The following is a 21,042-nucleotide window of genomic DNA, read 5'->3' on the forward strand; positions in this document are numbered from 1 at the left end:
GTTTTCTTGAGAGAGTACTGCCATAAGAGCAACTTTACTAGCATCTGTAGTTAATGTAAATTTTTTGGAAAAATCGGGGTACATTAAAATTGGGTCTGTAGTGATCAAAAGTTTTAGTTTATTAAAAGCTTCTTTGTATTCAAATTTATCAGCATTTATTTGTTTCCCCTTCTTCAAGGAAATAGTCATAGGTTTGGCAATTTTTGCGAAATCTCTTATAAATTTTCTATAGTAACCCACCAAACCAAGAAAACTTTTTATTTGTTTGGTGGTCTTAGGAATCGGAAATTTGTTAATTGCTTCTATTTTACTGGGATTGGGTTTTATTCCCCCTGGTGTTACTATATGTCCCAAAAATTCTGTTTCCTGTTTCATAAACTCACATTTATTTATCTGTATTTTCAAATTAACGTCTTGAAGTCTTTTTAAAATTTTTTGTAAGTAGGCAAAGTGTTCCTCTTTACTCGTACTAAAAATAATTATATCGTCGAGGTAAACATAGCATTGTTTACCTATAAAATCTTTTAAAATAGAGTTCATAAGCCTCTGAAAAGTCGCAGTTTTTGAGACTCTGAAGTTTTTGAGACCGAATGGCATTCTTACAAATTCATAATGTCCACCATTCGTGTTAAATGCGGTCTTTTTTATTTCCTCTTTTTCTATTTCTATTTGATGGTATCCCTTAGCTAAATCAAGGGTTGTAAAGTACATAGAACGACCTAATTTATCTAAGATGTCGTCTACATTAGGTATAGGAAACCTGTCATCTACAGTGACGTCATTAAGTTTCCTATAATCAATGACGATACACCATTTTTGTTCGCCGGAGGAATTCAGATTCTTAGGGACAACCCATATTGGAGCCGAATACGGCGAATCACTTTGTCTAATTATACCCCGCTGTAACATTTCATCAATTTGTTTATTCACCTCTTGGCGTTTTTATTTTGTGTTTTATTTCATGAGTGAATGTTAGATCATCATCTTCCTGATAAAAGGCTTTACCGAATCTTTTTAAAAGTTTCAAGAGTTCGTTTCTGGTTTTATGATTAAGGTGATTACAATTAATACTAACTTCATCCCGAAATACTTCATTATTAAAAATATTTAATTCACTAATAGGTACAGGAACATGATAATCACTTTCTTCATTTACCCCGAAGTAAAATGGGATTTCACTTCCAGTCCCCAATTTTAAAACTTTATTTTTAAAATCAATTTGGGGTTGTAAATGAAAAAGTATGTTGTTCTCTGTTAGTCCGTCAAATCTGTCATGGAAGTCAAATTCTAAAAACTCCATTTTGTGTACTGAGGCAAACTCGAGGAAACTGTCTATCGTGACTTTCGTATCGCAACTAAAAGTGCCACTTAATGTCTTAATTTTAATTGGGATAATTTTAGTTTTAAAAATAGGATTACAAATTTTGGAATTAATGATGCTCATAGAAGCGCCAGTATTTATCATGAACCGTATGGCCCTAAGTTTTGATTGAATTTTTATATAAGGTAAGTTTGGTTGGGTTTTAATCCCGAGGCAGATATTTGAAAATTTGCCAAACTACTTTGTTTGTTAATTTCGGCCCATGTATAAGCGTTTGAACAATCTGCATCTTTTATTTCCAAATTGTTCGCTCGCTGAATGGTAGACGGTGATGGATCTACATCCATCGATTGGGACCGCGAAACAACGCTACTTTTATAATTATTATTATAATTCTTATAACTAAAATTACGGTTAGTAGAACCGAAGAAATTGTGACTGTTGTTTGGAAAATAATTTACACGGTTATTATTATAACGTAAGTTATTTCCAGTGTTATTATTAAAATTAAAATTTCTTTGGTTAGTAGAGTAATTTGGCTATATTCTATAATTATTTATTAAGTTGTTATTACTGGGATTAGTATTATGTTAACTACAATAGTAAGTTATTAGGATTAGTGTTAGTATTATTGTAATATGATCTGTTATTTTTGAAAAGTTTTATTTGTGTTAGAATTTTTATTATAATTTCAATTATACGGGTTAAAATCCGCATAATATCCTTTATAGAGGACTTCAATAGCATCTTCCAGTGAGGCTGGCTTGCGGCTAAAAATTATTGAACGCATTGGTTCAGGTAATTTTTCCTTAAATATTTGCAACCCTTTTTGAATATTGGCTCGGATAATGGCCTCCGCATTTGGCTCATCTTTTATTTTGTTGCTTAATCTACACTTGTTTTATCTCATTATAGAGGTCTACGCTCGTTGTTCGAAATTTTATACTTTGCAATTCTTTGAAAAGTTGCAAAGCTGTTTTTCTTTCACCAAAATTATCCTATTAGAATTTTTTTTATTTCAAGCCAGTTTATAACATGGTTGTTTGTTTCAACAACTTCTCTAGCTCTATCTGTTAATTTGGCATTATTCTATTGACCAAAATAATTTGACTATTTTGATCATATTTTGCTATCAGTGGTATTAAATTTTCTACTAAATCTAAAAACTTAGAGGGTCCGTGCACTCGGTCTTGCTCGAGGGGACACTGGAGGTACTGTTATCGTGGAAGTGTTGTTATTTTCCTTTGAACAATCAAATTGAGATGGAGCCAATATGCTATTCTTTTGTTCCATGTTGCTTATTATTTTGTTTATTTTTTTTTATTGTTATTATGATTAATTTTTATAAATTTTTTTTCTTATTTTTATAATTATGTTAATAAAGTTTATTATTACGTTGTTAGTTTTATTTGTTTACTCTTAACTTTCCAAAAATTCTAATGTCGAAATGTCAGTAAAGTTACTTTAAATGTTAACGGTATTTTTAAAATTTTACTTTTTGCTATGATTTAAACACGTAGTTATTTCACTACACTTTTGAGTTTACTTTTATAATGAAACCTTTATTATTCAATTGTTTATTTTAATCTTTAACACCTTTTTTATTTATCCTGCCGTTTCTGCCCCAATTATGTACAAAGGTGCTGCACAGAAAACAAACGGTTTTCTTTTATTTTTAACTCGATCGACTGATCGTTTTGTTGGTAACAAGTAAACTGAACTTTATTGATTTTACAAAAATTTAAAACGTTCTTAATGTACTAAACGTTCTTAAACACTCGTAATGTGTTCTAAACATTACAAAATTATTGTTAATTTTGCTTATCTTTAAAATAACACTTATAAAAATTGTAAAATATTTAAAAATACTTCTCAATATGCAAACCAAATGTTAATAATTAGTCATTATGCATTGCGTCACATTAAGTTTATACACAATGTAAAAACAATAATAAGAAAAAATGAAATGCAACATAAACGATTTGAAGTGGGTCGTTCATTCACATTAATGTAATTGTTCTAAGCAATAAATTTTATAAATTTTGGTTGGAAATGTGATATAAGAAAAATTATTAAAAGAAAACCAATTAAAAAGAAAGAAAGTAGTGATTAAACTTGATTGAATTTGTTACAATTTTAGTGGGTAATCTAAAAGAACAGTATTTGTATTGCTGTTATTCTTATTAGGGTTTTCAATATGAACGATGTTTGTATCGTTTTCAGTATTTTGAGTGGATGAAGATGTAACTATATATACTAAATTAAAATGTATTTATAGTATTTATCTTTAGAAATTCTGTATAGTGAAGAGTAGTTATACCTACATTATTCTTAATAACAAGGACACAATTTTAATCTAAACAAAAAATGTTTTATGTAAGAAGTAATCCTATATAAAAGACGATACACGATTTAAATATAATGTAAATAGTGTTGTATGATACATTATAAATCGTTAAACTCTACCAAATAAAAATTTATTTATTTAATCATATTTTAGAAATCGTTATAACTAAACATTGTATTAAATAAAAATATTTTAAATATAACGCGTGAACGTTCTTCCCTTTGTTGATGGCCCTGGCATAAAATCTGAACATCTTGAGCTCTTTATTTTGTTTGTTGTGGGGTTGATTTGTGATGTTTGTTAGGTATGTATCTTAATGATATATATTGATATTATGATAACGCCAATTGTAATTACTATATAGCTTACTATATATTGATGTTTGTCATGATATGATATTGCTGCTTAGTTTTGCCATATTCGACGGAAAATCGATAGGTTAAATTTTATTAAGTTACTAATATGTATGTTCTTAAATAATGTAGATTCCACTTCGTTTTGTAATTGAGGCATGTTTATTATAGATGCCACCTTCCTTTTGTTTCTTTAGTATTTATTTCACCTTTTTTGTTTCTTTAGTATACAATGGGCGTATTATTCACATAAGAAATTTTCAAAACTAACAGAAATGCAGTTTCTTCGTTCCAAATCGTACGTTGTACGCTGTATCTTTACGAAAATTAGCCCAGAAAAGTTCGTTACTAGATTCAATGATGAATAAAATGCTATTAACCAGTTAAACAAAAGGAATAATTTTGTATACTTCAAATTCTCATGATTTCATCAACGGAATGTATAACATGAATACAAGCATTGTCTTTGTAATTTTGGATTTTATGGCTGTATTGTTTTTCTTTTTCATGTTTATAGCTTTGCAAGATTACTCTGGGTACCTTTTGTTACTTATTTTGTATATTAATGCTGACATTTGATCTATTATTGGTAACACCTTGTATGGTTGCTGCATTGTTATTCCAAAAACTCGTCATATTGTAATAATACACTGTTCACTTCCATTTAGTTCCGGTGAGTCGTTCAGTACACAGTTTCTCAAAATAAAATCCATTGCGATCATATTAGGTATTCTTATGTAGAACTGACGAACCGAACGCTATTAAAGGTAATAATAAAACCGTTAATATCATATTTTTTCTTTTTCTTTGGGCTCTTGGATTTTTCTTTTTGCTAAATTTTTATCTTCTGTTCTTTCCTTGTCTTTTGTTGTTCTACTTTAATTTTTATTCTATATCATTATGTACTGGTGTCAATTGATGTATCGGTTTACTTAAAAGTTCCATGTGTAGTTTTAACCACTGCCACTCTTACCAGATCATCTGTTTCACGAATTATTATTTCAGTGCGCTCCATTGGTCACTTAAAAGATGAAGAATTGTCTTTTTTCATTAATACTAATGTCCTTGGCTCAATGTTTGCAATTTCTGCCAACGGTATTAATACCCAAGAGCCTCTACGGAGTATAATCAAGTTTCCACCGCGATAACGAACATATCTTTTCTACAGTTGATTCTTAATTAGGGATTTTTAATAGGGACTCTCTTGCCAGGAAATGTGGCGAAATGGTAGCTTCATAATCATTTGAAATTTGACGGCATTTGAGTTAATTTTGTAGAATTTAAAATTGCTTCTGCTGTGGCTGTACTTAATTCTTCAAGCGTAAGTGAAGCCGATTCTAATACGGATGTTAGTACCTTTGCTTTTTGGCATATTTTACGGCTGCTTCCCATAGTCCTCCAAAGTTCGGTGCTCCCAGCGGAATGAAATCAACCTGTATTCCATTTATGCTACACATACTCACATTTATTGATTCACAATTTTTGCCTGTTCAATTCTTGAAGATAATGTTGTTTAGGGTTCTTCCAATTTTGTACCAACAAACTTTGTCGCGTTGGCATAATACAGATTTCTTCAACGCTGTTGTCAAATCAGAAACCACCTCCATTTCAATTGTTTTCGTGGTGAAACAACAGAATACTGCAACGTGATTCTTGGTTGGTCTTCTTCCACGTAAAAGATAGGAGTCCACATATGACAACCGAAATCTACTCCTGCATTTGCAAATGAACGAGTAGGCAAGACCGATGTTTCGAGAATTAGTCATCAATTATTGAAAAAATTTGGTTGGTGTTTATTGCATTTCACACAACTGCTAACCACTGTACGTCTCAATTCTCTTTCTTTTATTATCTAAAATTGTCGCGATATACCTAATAATTCTAATAGAGCTGCATGCAAGTGCTGGATACGTGATTGATTCCTTTTTAATTTTGAACCGATGTACTGTTTTGTTTTTTCAATTTTTTAGCGGTCGTTCTAAATTAACATTTTCTTTGTTTATCAATACACATCTATTTTCTTCCTCTTGAGTTATTCTTTTTGTAATGATTCTGTTTGGCCAATTTTCTTCTGTCGTTCTAAAAAATTGAGTTCTCCAAAACTAAATTTCTGATTGTATAGACACCATGTTTGCAGGATTTTGTTTTGACCCTATGTAATTCTATTTTTTTATTTTTGATCGTAACTAATGGCATATGCCTTTTTACTAGCATCAGAAAATGCATGTAATTCTGCTCTAATACTCAGTAATAAATAGGTATTAGCTTATTTTTAAATTGTATGGTAAAGCTTACTCTTGGCGATAGTTCATTTATTCTGTTTGCTTATTAGATTTATTTCATAATCCCAATCCAAGCTGTTCTTTATCAACATAAATATCTTTTATCGCCTGGCAACCCAATGCATATTTATCTTGTTAATCTGCTGCCATTTGTTGTAAACATCGAACTGCTAAAAATGTTCCTGCTTCTGTGTAATATGTTACAGTGGTAAGTTTCAAATACCTAAGCCTTTCTGCAGGACTGTTTCTACACATTATCAATTGCAATGATTCATACACGGCTACATGTATTTCTCTGTCCTTTTTTTAGTCGGCTGTAAAGACGTGTTTGCTTCTGAATCTGAGGAGAACGTGAAACATGTCATTTTGCAGTTTTGCTTCTTTCATCATGATATCATTCAATGACAGGTTGGATGTGGTCTTCAAATGAAATTGGACTTTCAGGTTTTAGCACGTAGTGGTAGGATAAAAACAAATTGGTTTGTGGAATTTCTTCTACTGCTGTCTCTTTCATATGATTTAATGTTAAATATTCTTAAAGAAATTCTCGATATTTTGTTTTTAAGTTTCAATATTTTTTCTAAGTTTAAAAATGCTTTTAAAGGGAAAACACAAACACAACAAAGAAAGTGCTAATATACAAATCATTGCTTTGACCCAACTTTATTTTATAAGCTGAATAACTTTATCAAGTCATTTCTTGCAGTAAGTTCAGATAGTAACTTATCTTCGTTTCTCTGTGTTACATCTGCTTTGATTTCCTTAACTACTTCAATTTTAATTCATTTTAATTGCCATCTGCAGGTTTTCTTAAAACTCAATTTTTCTTGGAGATTTGTGTTTACAAATTTTCCGTAAAATATATATGATGTCTTCCACCACCGTACAGTCTTATGATGTTGTCACTTTCTTCAAACTCTTGTCATATTTCTTCTAATTTCATCAGCTTTTCTTCAATAGTTCTGATACTTTGTGGCACTAAGAAGTTATAACTTAATTATATTACGTAGTTTGTACCCGTTAATTACTATTACGTCACTAAATTTATTGTCCTTGTCAAAAGAGATAAAGAAACAGGGAAACTAAGATATAAGATGTAACTGCATTTAGTTGTAACTGCATTTAGTCCTTTGTCGGTCTTTCATGTTTATTGCCTAACTGTTTACGCCCAATTTACATTACATTTTATAATTACCATACGCAGTTAAAAATATGTTTTTACTAAATTACTTACATATATTTATAGTATTTTTATAGTATTTATTTATCGTAATTTTTTTTATCCTTAATAAAAAAATTTATCCTTAATAACAAGAATAGAATACGATCTAAATCTAAACAATTACAAAACGTTTTATGTAAGAAATTATCTGATATAAACAATGACGAGACGCGATTTAAATATAATGTAAATACTATTGTATGTGCATTACAACTTGTTAAACTGTACTAAATAAAAATGTCTTAATTGTATGATATTTTAGAAATCGTTATAAATAAATATTGTATTAAATAAGAATATATATATTCTTATTTAACTTCTTTATAAGTCTATGTGAACATTTATATTTCTTAATGTTAAATTCACAAACATTCCTAAAAAGAATTATATGAACTTTTAACATGAAAATAAATGTAATATAAATGTGGTTGAATAATATAAATTATTTCAATATTATATTTTGTATTTATATTGTAAATGCAAATAAATACAGGACGTTACGCTTAAGATGGCAAATCATTTCAGTGATGATTCTTTGATCAATTTCCAGCAAAAAATTGTATTGGTGGGGATTTTCGCGAAATTTCGAGTTTTGTAAAAAAAAATAAAAAACAAAAATTCTGACTTTGACGAGCTGTAATTCGAAAACTATTGCTCAAATCAAATTAATTGTAAAAATGTAAAAAAATAATTATTTATATATAGGAAAAGTCAGGTACCTTTTTTTCAACAGGCTGTAGCACGAAAACGAGTATATCTGCACATCCCCCCCCCCCCCCCCCCGGACAATTTTTTTGTAATATTATTAATATTTAACCATATATTTATAAATATATAAATTGTATTTACATTCAAGTATGCGTATAAGTTAACCTATTTGTACTTTTTCAAATATAAAAAAAAATATATATAACTCAATACTTCACAAACAATAAATGAAAAATATACGAGGTGAAAGACTTGTGGTGTTAAAAAGACCCCTCTTTCCATAAGAACACAACTACACTCTTCAACTGTGAACTATCACCTTCTGTCAAAGTTGAAAACAGAACAAGAGCGAATTTCTGCGACGAAATGTCAAATAGCCTGAATTCTATTTTATTGCTGGGGGTTTTTTGACATCATCTACTTCATGTGGTGTGGTTTTATTTGAAACATATTGAATAATTGATTTTGCCATTCCGCTCTGAAACGGTTGCTTTGGTTCTGCTTTTACAATTAGGGTCTGTATTTCTGTCGGCCATGATGTTAATATATACACATACATATACATATGTAGCTATGTATATGGCTGGCACGGTGTATTCTAAAAGTCTAAGACAATGCTGACGTCATAGAAATAAAAACTTAACTAAATTGTATTTGAATTTTTTTTATACATATTAACATAAATTTTATAGTAAGAATCTGCTAGAGTCCACAAAAATGTGCAACTCAATTTAGTTTTAGTAAACTTGTTTTCATTTTATAAGGTTGCACATAACACGATATCATATTAATACTTTTGGCATTGATGTGATTTTTGGCATAAATGATATTGAATCACAAAAGTGATATTGGATTTGTCGAAAATGAGAGAAACGAACTTTAAGCTTTCTTTTCGTATTTTTAATATTTTTATGCATTTTAATCTTACACGCATTTGTGCATATGTATTTTTTAAATTTCTTTTTAAAGTTGAAAAATATTTTTTTATTTACCTTAATTTTGTCATTTAATTCTGGAGAAGCTAATAGATGTTCTTGAACCATTCGTACCATTTCATCCGTAAAAAGTTCGGGATAGTTTTGCATATACCTGTATACAAATAAATCTGCTCCCGTGATTCGAAAACGATGGCTGTTAATTTCTAAAATCGAACCTGCAAAAATAGTATTGTTATTAATTATAAAGGGAATTTTTGTTAAAGTTACGAGAATTAATAGACCAGTTATAATACTAATTTTAAAATTTGAAAAAATCCTTATAAGAATTAAATTAGAATTGTAGTTCCCAATTTGTCTTTAAAAATTTTTAAAATTATAAGGGTATAAATTCCAAATTACGAGCGACTTTTGTGTAGAACGGCTGCCAAGATATAACGTGACGAATATGCAATAATATATTTTTAATGTTTCTATAAAATCAAAACTAGATTAGCATTATTTGGTTTGAACATACTCGTAAATACATCGCACTTTGCACTATATATCGCGATGTCCTGCATTTATGAAAAGGCCTAATATATTTGTAGTATTTTTTGACAAAAACCCGCTAGATCTTAACAAGATGTTAACATTAAATTTTAAATCTGCAAAAGCAAAACAATTACTTAATATGTTATAAACTCTTTACTCATAACAATTTCAGTATATTGTTGATAGTTTAGGAATATTTATAAACAAACTAGTTTAGCAACGTTTGTTTATATATATAAATACAGTGCAGTTTTCAATACATATATGCATATGCCGATATATTGATATATGTATGTATAATGGAAGTAAGCGAAATAAAACAATAATAATTTTTTGTAGCCTATCTTTAAAACTGCACTGCGAAAGAACTACTAAAACTGAACTGTTAAAATAAAAACTCCCGTGTAATCTCAATAAAGTCTCTTGTCTCTCCCGATAATGAGTTGTCTCCTAATCAGACGGGATTGTGATTTATTCGTCGCCCTAACCGGGTTTTAAAAAGTAAGCCCCTTTCCCCCTTTCCATCGTTCCACCTCTTTCTATACTATAAACAAATTGTTATAAGCATTGCACATTGTGCATGATAAATCATTTTTTTTTAATCTTATCATCTGAATATATAATTTAATAAATTACTCGTATATTTTATGTAGTTATGATCAGATTTATTTCGATAATTTAAGAGCAAACATTTTGTTTTTGAAAATGAAACTTAGCGTAAATGAAACTAAATTGTAGAAGGTTTTGAAAAAATCACCATCATGTGATCACCACATAACCGACCGCAATGTGTGTTGTCTAGGTACGTCAAAGTGTTACAGAATATTATAAAAATGCCTGTTAAATTTTTTTTTCCAATTTTTAGGGCATTAATAAGGTTATACCAGACCGCATTGCATACAATAAGGGAGGTTATGTGATAGCAAGAAATTTTGGGTATGGAGTTTTCGGTGGGAACGCCCTTCTCCATAATAGGGTATGATGTGCTGACCACATCAGATGCTTTTTGTTGTTATTTAAAAGGAAATTAAAAAATTTTTACCCTTACAAATCATTATCAGTGAGTTTCCGTCCTAAATATTTTTTTGAAAATACCCTATTTGTAAAAAGTTTAATGCAATAGAATAAAATTTTTTTATAAAATTTTGTCCTAAAAATATATTGTCAAGAAATTTAATGTACACTTATGCTTTGTTTACTAATACATTTTGCAGGAGATATCGAAAAGAATACATAACTAATACGTACGTACACACCAATTGTAAAATTTAATTGTAGATTCTAATTCTTTACAATTTTTTTAAGAAAATGTAGTATGTAGTATTTTGTAAAAAGCGGTCACAAAGCATTTTGGGAGGGGGTGAAGGAAAGGGTGGGTGGAATTCTTGCTTTTTCTGGGACCCTAGAAGCAAAATCCTATCAAATGCCTTTTAACCCATGTCTACCGCATAGAAGTAGCCGTATTTTTTGACACCTGAGAAGTAGTTATATATATAAAAGCAGAGTGGCGTAAGCACTTTGCTTTTGAAAAATCAAAAAATTTTTACAAAAGCAAAAATACTTTTGTTAAAAATAAATAGGAAAAAAACTATTTCGAAACTGGAAAGTAATATCACTGATTCTAGAAGCTGTACATAACCAATTGCAGCAAAAAAAAATGTTTTTCTATTTGTGACTGCTTTTGAGACCCTCATATAATGATTGTACATTGCGAAATTTTATAATTTTAATAACAAACTCAATCATTGCAAACTTTTATTTGTAATTTTAAATTTACAAATGAATTGCATTTTATTTCATAAATCGTCTGAGAAATGAAACAGTGTATAAAAAAAGTTGCGATTTGCATTTAAGAATCTAAGAAAAATTTAAGTTTCAGTCTAAAATTTGTGGCTTTTTGTGTGTAAACTTTTATATTTTTCATTATATTTACGATTTTATTAAAGTAAATGCCTTGACTGGTATTTATAGACTTGCATACCTACATGAGGTTATGATAAATTGTGGTTTTGAAATTTCAGAAAGTCAGACTGTTTTAACTTACTGTTTAATTTTTTTAATCGGACTATTCAAAATGCACTATTTCATTTTACTCTTATTTTTTGAACCTGACATAAATTCAACATAAAATTCTTAATATTCTTAATGTAAATGGTAAATATTAACAATTTATACTAATTCTGTAATATTGATAACATTCTTTACAAGAAACGAAAGCAAAACATAGTGGTAGAAATTCATAACAATCATTTAATTTTGAAATTCATTAAAATTTTTTTGTTATTAAACAAATTTTGTTATTATACAAATATATTTTTTAATATATTAAAAAATCTGATATGGCCAACACATAACCGACCGCAATGTGTATTGTCTGAAATATTAAAAAAATGTCTGTTAAATACTTCTTTCCAATTTTCAGGACATTAGTAAGCTTATAGTTAACATACCTAGGAAAATGTAAATTTAGCTAATAGTAGACTTTGGCTTTTTGTTACCCGAATTCCCTGAAATTCTCGCCAGTTAATTTTGATAACAACCAAAACTCAAATATCAAATTTCAAGAAATTCCATCAATTCGCAGATCAGTTTTTGAACCCTGATCATTCCAAAAAATTTATATGTTCATTGTTTTAGTACGAAAAATTTAAGAATTAAATTTCAATGAAATCGGTTGATTATTTCTCTTTACACACGCAAAAATGTATATTTGGCTCGTAATAAACATTCAGTTGCTGACACCTGATTTCTTCCAAAAGTTAGGAGGTTTCGCTGACGGTCGAGCGAAATGTATATCTGAAATTTCAAGCAAATCGGTTGAATATTTTCTTCAAAATTGTCAAAAATGTAAAACGTTAAAAAGTGCAATTCCCGAGGCCCGATATATCCCAAATTGATCAATCCGTGCCATGGTCGAAATAAACTTACATATAAAATTTCATCAAAATCGGTTTAGCCGAACTTCAGATACACGCGTGCACACGCAGAACGACAGACCGAAACACCGACAGACTGACAGACCGACAGGTTGCTAAAAATAGTTTATGTGCACTTCCCTACCATGGAGAAGTGCATTCCCACCGAAAACTCGATATGCAAAATTTGTTGCCGTCACATAACCTACCACTGTATACACTCGTGATTGCCAAAGTGGTCTATATAGACCTCCAGGGGTCCATAAAGGCCGGATAGGGGTTTACGAAAAAATATGAATTTAGTTTAATAAGTTTTTTATTTAACTTTCTCACATCAAAGAAAGTAGCAGGGGGTCTATCAACAACTGAAAAACGCGATAACGGGTCTACGATAGAAAAAAGTTTAGGGATCTCTGATATACAAAATACGGTCGGTTATTGGTATACACATTTCAATATCTCAAAACTATATTTGCTTTATGAGATAATTATTTGTGTACGCATGAGTGTTAATCTTATACATGTGTATTTTTGAACATTTTTATTTTTGACGTATTTTGCTTATGTGCATGTATATTATATGAGACCATTTCACTTATGTATATGTACGATTGAATGTATACAAATGTATGAAATAATATTCTGTGTGTATAGTCATATGCGAATTTATTCTATTGTGTACTTATAAAAGTAATATTAATTAATAATTGTAATTCTGATGATTCATATCATTCAAAAAATATGTAGTGCATTGGTATAATAAATACGAATGAAAAAGTAGTGTAGAGTAACAAAATATGAGTAGTTTTCAACGAATTAGACATACTAAAGGAAGGTGCATATTGAATAAACAATGAAGCCAAATTTTTTCTAGTTGTCTCTTTCTTTGATCCGAGCAAATTCGTAACAGGATCGTATTTATTTTATTTTCTTGTCTGGCCTCCACTATAAAATATATTTAATATGTAGAATATGTAAAAGTAAAAACTAAAGAATAGAACAATATTAAACAAAATTCGTTTTTTTCACTTTGAATAAATTTGTGTTATAAATTACAAATATTTATAAGTATTTGAATGCCACAATATTTTATAATCACATTTTGGAAAAGTGTAACTATACAAAAAATAAGATCAATTTAAAATATTTGTTTGTATGCTACATTTTATCAAACACAAACTTATTTAAAAAAACCCGGTCCTGGTAAAATTATGTCAATCAAAGTAATTTTAATTTAAAGCAAAACAAAAACAGATGTTTTCTTTGCAAAATTAAAAAAACTTAATAAAATTACATATTATGAATTAATCGAAGTACTATTGAATAATATTTCTCTTAATTATTTAAAGGAATAATATTCACTAGTATATGCTGTAATACAACTAATTGTTTTTACAAATGGGAATAACAATTTAGAAATATACACCTTTATCTTTTTCAACAGTTTTTTTCACTTGTTATACTTTTATAAGTTTTTATAAAATTTTTTTTCAACACTTATTATTAAATATTCTATAATTTTTTATTTATAAACCGCACTTATTTTATAAATAAAATAACAAAATCTTCTTTGTTTACTTTTTATATAGCTACGCGTAATTTTCGAAGAAAAAAAAACAACATTCAGCATTTAATGTTAATTTCAGTTTGACAATGCTCGGAACAAAGAAAGAGACTTACCTGAATTTTTTGGCTTCACTATTTTTTTTTTCAAGATGCTTTTTTAGGGAGTGTAAGCAAGATAGAAAAAAAAATGCTTCTTACTTTAGTATTTCTAATTCGTTGGTAATTTTAATTCTATGAGCAGTTTTTGTTATATTGTGCGAATAGAAAATATTTTTTATATTATGGGAATACTATATTTGTATATAGGTAGATTTTATCAAGTTAATTTCACGGTAAATTGATATGAAAAATATATTGGAAAACACTATATTAAGAAAAATTAAAAATTTGGTAGCACTTTTTTGTAGTTTATTTAGTTCTACAATAGTAGCACTTTTTTGTAGTTTGCAGGAAACTACAAAAAAGTGCTTCCATTGTAGAACTTTTTTTGAACTGCAAACGCGAATTCAACCACAGAGTTGAATGTATGAAGCATTTCACACATTTTACTACTACGAAATCATTTTCAATTAAAAAGAGTATTGTTTTAAATAGAAATAAATAGATAAAATAAATTACTTTTAAACTTAAATTGGAAAAATGAAATAAAAATTGATATGAAAAATATTACTTCCATCATCCTGATAATGACATAACTGCCAAAATCATCTACGCATTTGTACAAGATAGTGTAGCTGCGCCTATTTCTACCTTTTTATGAATAGTTTTGCTTGTTATGAAATATGTAAATGAAACGAAAATAATATGGTTATGGTATTTGTTCGTGTTGGTTATGGTATTTATTGCGAACATATCTTTTTTGTGCTACTGCGTTATGACAGAATTCGAGTACAAAATTTGAGAGTTATGCGCAGCACGCTTTTAAAATCGCATCCGATCTACAATAAAGTAGTTTACTCGTTACTCGATGTACATTTGCATGGTAAAGGATAAAATATTTTTAGGTACAATACAGATTTGGTGTAAAAGATGCAGTTAAAATTTTAGAAAATTTGAATACCGAATTTATTCGCAGAATATATTCGAAAAGAGCTTGAAAAATTTTTGCTGATCTCAGGAATATGCTAACTGAAAAAATTTAATTGCGTACATATAATCATATGTATTCATGAAGAAAATGTCTCATCAAGTCCAAATTTTTTCGTGAAACCACTTATGTGGAAATTTTTTATAATGTATACTTATATGCACATATATTAAAACTATTCTTAGACGTGAAGCAATTTCCTGCTCTCGTAATTACTTTTATTTCTAGTAATTTGAAGGAAATAATTATATTGGGTTAAGCCATATAACCCTAAGATATTTTATGGAACTTGAATTTAAGTTGCAAAGACTTCCAAAACAGAAATTTGTATAAAGTTGATTTAGATAATTTACTTATTTGAAAAAGTTGGTGTTATGTAAATTAAATTTGAAAGTAGAAGAAAATGTAAAACCAAGGAACTTAAACAAATTTTGTAGTTGAATAATTAAGTTTTCAACTTTAATATTTTTAATAAAATAAAAAAGTATCTATTTAGCGTGTTTTGACTCTGGCTTAATTTAGCCAGGGTGTTTCTAATATTATAATAATTTTTTGAAAATAGGACACGGAAAATTACTTATATACAAATAAAATAAAAAAAATTAATTATAATTCGACAACTAATTATATTTAATGCCAACAATTTTAGGTTCGATCGATTCGACGGTGTTTTTGCGAATGGAATATTTTAGAATTTAAGACATTGCTAATGTTAATACAAAAAACAGTAAATTTAAGTTTAAGAGAATTTATAATACAGTAAGAAAAAATGCAAGAGAAAATAAGAAATTCGAAAATTACAAATTTACATACATGTATACACATACAATCTTACATATAAAATTATTAAAATGAGTTAAACAGTATTAGAATATATTAGAAAAAAAAGTAAAGTTACAATGAACTGTCGAAATCAATCCAAAAAAAAAAATTATAACAAAATGATTATTGCTAAATCAAGTATTAACATGCCGGCGCCTTTGAAAGTTCCTGGGAAAGAAACTTTCAATCAGCCAGTGGAAGTGGTGCTAATGTATGTATTTGTCGCCTGAAGATTTTGTTACGGCATTGAACATCGACAACTCGCACATTATTATCAGAGCCAGGATACAACCTTACAATTTTGCCAATTGCCCAATGTTGTGGAGGTAAGTTGTCATCGCCAATCAAAACCAGTGTACCCATTGTTAAATTACTTGCTTGAGAGGACCATTTATTCCTGCGTTGAAGTGTGGTTAGATATTCCTTAGACCAACGAGACCAGAATTTTTGTTGTAGAAATACAATACGATGAAAACGTTTTAAAGATGTTATGTTGACGTCTTCGTTACGCAATGGTTCTGGTAATGCGTTTAAAGGTCCACCTACAAGAAAATGACCAGGCGTTAGTACTTGTTCATCACTAGGATCTGAGGAAAGGGAAATTATGGGACGAGAATTTAAGATGCTCTCAATTTGTGTGATTAGAGTTTGCATTTCTTCGTAAGTCAGATTCATATTTAAACAGCAACGATTGAGATGAAACTTAGCTGCTTTAACGGCAGCCTCCCACAAGCCTCCAAAATGCGGTGATCTTGCTGGTATGTGGTGAAATTCGATGTTGTGATTTGTACACCAACAAGATACATCATTCTTGAATTGTTGATCATTGAATTTGTCTGCTAATTCCCTTAAAACATGTCGAGCCCCGACAAAGTTCGTTGCATTGTCGCAGTACAGATCACGACACAGTCCGCGACGTGATGTGAAGCGTTTTAAACAAGCGATGAAGGCTTCAGACGTTAGAGATGACACAATATCTAAGTGAACTGCGTGAGTGGTAAAACATACAAAGACTGCAACATATGCCTTATAAAGTCTTTTGCCACGCCCACCTGGTGAAATCATAACAGGTCCACAAAAATCGACTCCGCTGACCAAAAAAGCTCGATTTAATTCGACTCGGTACTTAGGTAGGTCACCCATAATTTGTTCTGCCAACTTCGGTCTGAATTTGAAACAGCGTATGCATTTTTGAACGATTTTTGACACAATTGCTCGACCATTCGTAATCCAAAATCGCTGACGCAGAGTTGCTAAGAGAGCTTGAGGTCCAGCATGCAGATTTTGAACATGAAAGTGCGATATTAAAATTTTCACAAAATGTTCATCATTTGGCAAGAATATTGGGTGTTTGGCTGAGTGTGTAATATTTGCATTGCTAAGTCGTCCTCCTACTTTTAAGAGGGTCACAGAATCTTCTTTTTCTAAAAATGGATTAAAGTTTTTTAATATGCTTTTCGAAGGAATTTCTTTATTATTGTGCAAATTATTTATTTCCGAAGAAAAATGAATATTTTGAATAATTTCAATTATTTTTAAGAGGGCATAATTTCGCTCATTACGAGATAGTACACCAATATTACGAGAAGTTTTTGTACTTTTGCAATTTTTCGAAAATCTGAAAATGTATGCAAAGATGTTTATAATTTTATTATAATTACTAAATTTTGATATGATATCATGTAGATAATTATCACACTTTTGGCTTGTGAATGAGTTGTGTGTAGCTCGCTTTTCTAAAGTTGTAGATTGAACACTTTTAACCTTTTGCATAGGCCAATAATCGTTGGTTTTCCTCAGGAAGTCTGGACCAATAAACCAAGTTGAATTTATTAATTCTGATACATTTGAACCTCTTGACAAAATGTCAGCTGCATTCGCCTTAGTGTTGACATGCAACCATTTATAATTTTCTGTTAATTGTTGGATTTGCGAGACTCTATTGGCAACAAAAACAGTCCATGTACAAGGATGTGCTGAAATCCATGACAACACAATCTCAGAATCAGACCATAAAAATATTTCATTGATTTCAACGCCTATTATTTGATTTACTATGTTTATTAAATTAGACAAAAGAAGTGCAGCGCACAGCTCGAGACGAGGAATCGATTGAGTCTTTATTGGAGCAATTTTTGACTTAGCTGTTAACAAATTTACATGCATTGTACCATCAGGATCAATACATCTAAGATATATACAACACCCATATGCCTTGGAGCTTGCATCGCAAAAACCGTGTAACTCGACTTGTGCGGTTTTGTTGTACTTAACAAAACGAGGTACTGATAGTTGGTCGAGAAGATGCAATCCCTTTCGGAAATTTTCCCATTCGGTGTGCAACTCTATTGGAATAGACTCATCCCAGTCCAATTTTAGAAGCCAAAGTCTTTGCAGAAATATCTTTGATCTGACGACAACAGGATTTATTAGCCCGATGGGATCGAAAAGTCTTGATAAATCAGATAGCACAGAACGTTTGGTAATTTTGGTTTGTCGGAAAAGTTGCGAATCTATGCAAAATCTAAACTGATCTGTCGCTGGTTGCCAGCATATTCCTAATGTTTTTATAATTGATGAACCATTTATAATTAGAAGATTTTCTTTTTCGGATTCAGGAATACTGTCGAGGAAACGCTTGTTGTTTGAGTACCATTTTTTTAGTTGTATATCTGCTGAGGCTAATATAGTTTCAACTTCGTTTTTTATGTTAGACATTTCTTCAAAAGAATCTGCACCACTTATCAAATCATCTACGTACATGTCTTTCAGTATTTTCTGTGCTCCTTTTGGATACATCTCTGCATTAAGAGTTGCCAAATGAACCAAAGATTTAGTAGCTAAATAAGAAGCTGCAGAAGTACCATAAGTAACAGTTTTAAGCTTGAACGTTTGAATTTCTTCTGAAGAGTTATTTCGCCAGAGTATACATTGGTAATATGCGTCACTTTCATCCAGTAAAAACTGCCTATACATCTTGCAAATATCAGCTTTTAAGCCATACTTGTAAAATCGAAATCTGAGTAGAATTGAATATAAGTCTTCTTGAACTGGAGGACCAATCATAAGGATATCATTTAATGAAAGCCCAGATGTTGTAGCACAACTGCCATCAAATACGACACGAAGTTTAGTTGTAGATGAATCTGGTTTTAATACACAATGATGAGGAAGATAGTATTTGACAAGCCTTTCATCATGTTTGGGAACAAGTTCCATGTGATCTAACCTTAAATACTCTTCCAAAAATTTCGAATATTCTTCCTTAAGATTGGAATTTGAGTTTAATCGCTTTTCCAATGACAGAAAACGTTTTTCGGCAATTTGCCTAGATGAACCAAGCTCAGAGAAATGACGTTTGAATGGTAATTTAACTATTATTTTACCAGAGGATGACCTCTGGACAGTAGATTTGAAAAAACGTTCACATGACAATTCTTCCTCAGTTAGCTTGTTTGAATTAGTTTCGACCGACTCAATTTGCCAAAAGTTTTTTACTAACTCGTGTAAATTAGCATCTGTGTTAACTTCATTATTTTCCAAGGTAGCGAAAAGTGAATTGCAATTGATTGATTTGGAATTGGAAGCATATTTACCCGAAACTATCCAACCAAAGAGTGTTTTTTGCAATAAAGGCATATCAGAGCCCAATTTAATTTGTCCGACGGACATAATATCAAAAAATACTTCAGCGCCAATCAAAATATCAACATTTTGTTGAATAAAAAATTGTGGATCAGCCAATTCAATATTTCTAGGAATATTCCAATCCTTGATGACTATAGGAGAATCAGGCATAATTCCAGCTATGGATGGTAAGATAAACATGTCTAAAGGGGCAGTGAAATCATTTATTCGAGATTTTATAATAGATTGTGTCGAAAATTTAATTTTTACATTAGTGTTGGCAATTCCACTAATGCCAGTATTTATACGTTGTTTCTTTAGTCCAAGATGGTTAGCCAATCGGTCGGTGACGAAATTTAGCTGTGAGCCAGAATCCAATAAAGCTCGGACTGGTTGAAACAACCCGTGATTATTTTTAATATGTACTACAGCCGTTGCTAAAATTACACTAACGTTTTTAACTGGACTAATGGGTAAATTATTTACTGAAGATACTAGTGCATTTGACGGAGATGATGGATTTAAAGTTACAAAAGATGAAGTTGAAGACTGTTGTACAGATCCATTAGCTGTTGATGATGTGTTATTTGGACCAAAACGATGAAGTAATGTGTGATGTGGGGCGGAGCAAATTCTACACTTAGAAGAATTGCATCTTTTTACCGAATGCCCTTTATTCAAGCAGTTTATACAAAGCGCTAAGTTTTTTACCTTTTCAAAGCGAGTTATTACGGGTAATTCAGAAAATGTTTTGCATTTGTAAATGGTGTGATTATTATCATTGCAAATAAGACACGACGACGAATTTCGAGCTCCCGATTGTGATACCGAAAGTGCTGTTGAGTTGTGAGAAAACGATTTGTTTCGAAATTTAGCGGACAGCGAAGAAGATTGTTTGACCTCTTTGCACTCAAGGAACTGGCATCTTTTACTTAGAACCTTAGAGCAATCCTGCCAACTCAATAAATTTGAAAAATCAACGGTTTCTTCCCATTTATTTTGTGACTCAGCATCTAATTTACTCATTACAACATAAATAATCATTGAATTCGCAATGTTCTCACCAGAACCAATAGATAGCATCGAGCTTAAAATAGCGTTAACACTGTCAACCATATTTCTAAGATTTGTTGCAGTGGCCCTCGTTATTTTAGGCAACTGAAATAATTCTCCAATTAGTTCTTGAAACATTAACGTTTTGTTGTTAAATCTATCATTTAAATGTTTGAGAATTTTTGGATAATTTTCATCCGAAATTCGAAATTCACGAACAGCATTTTTGGCAATCCCATCCAATGAGCTCACTAAAATGTTACACTTCTC

General features: G+C 30.2%; 2 protein-coding genes across 5 annotated transcripts in view; one reads left to right on the top strand and one right to left on the bottom strand.

Annotated features, from left to right (window-relative positions):
- The window catches only part of LOC129616642 (pseudouridine-5'-phosphate glycosidase-like), a 329,630-nt gene that overhangs the window by 24,264 nt on the left and 284,324 nt on the right, over window positions 1–21,042 (top strand). The gene's annotated exons all lie outside the window — the stretch shown is intronic.
- Window positions 1–21,042, bottom strand: part of LOC129616641 (EF-hand domain-containing protein 1-like) — a 74,393-nt gene that overhangs the window by 24,095 nt on the left and 29,256 nt on the right. The window contains exon 9 of the mRNA XM_055532267.1: window positions 9,226–9,386. Coding sequence (XP_055388242.1) covers window positions 9,226–9,386 — 161 coding nt within the window. The remainder of the gene's footprint in view (window positions 1–9,225; window positions 9,387–21,042) is intronic.

Source organism: Condylostylus longicornis, unplaced genomic scaffold (assembly GCF_029603195.1).
Source record: "Condylostylus longicornis isolate FDR11 unplaced genomic scaffold, ASM2960319v2 ptg000257l, whole genome shotgun sequence".
Classification (NCBI taxonomy): domain Eukaryota; kingdom Metazoa; phylum Arthropoda; class Insecta; order Diptera; family Dolichopodidae; genus Condylostylus; species Condylostylus longicornis.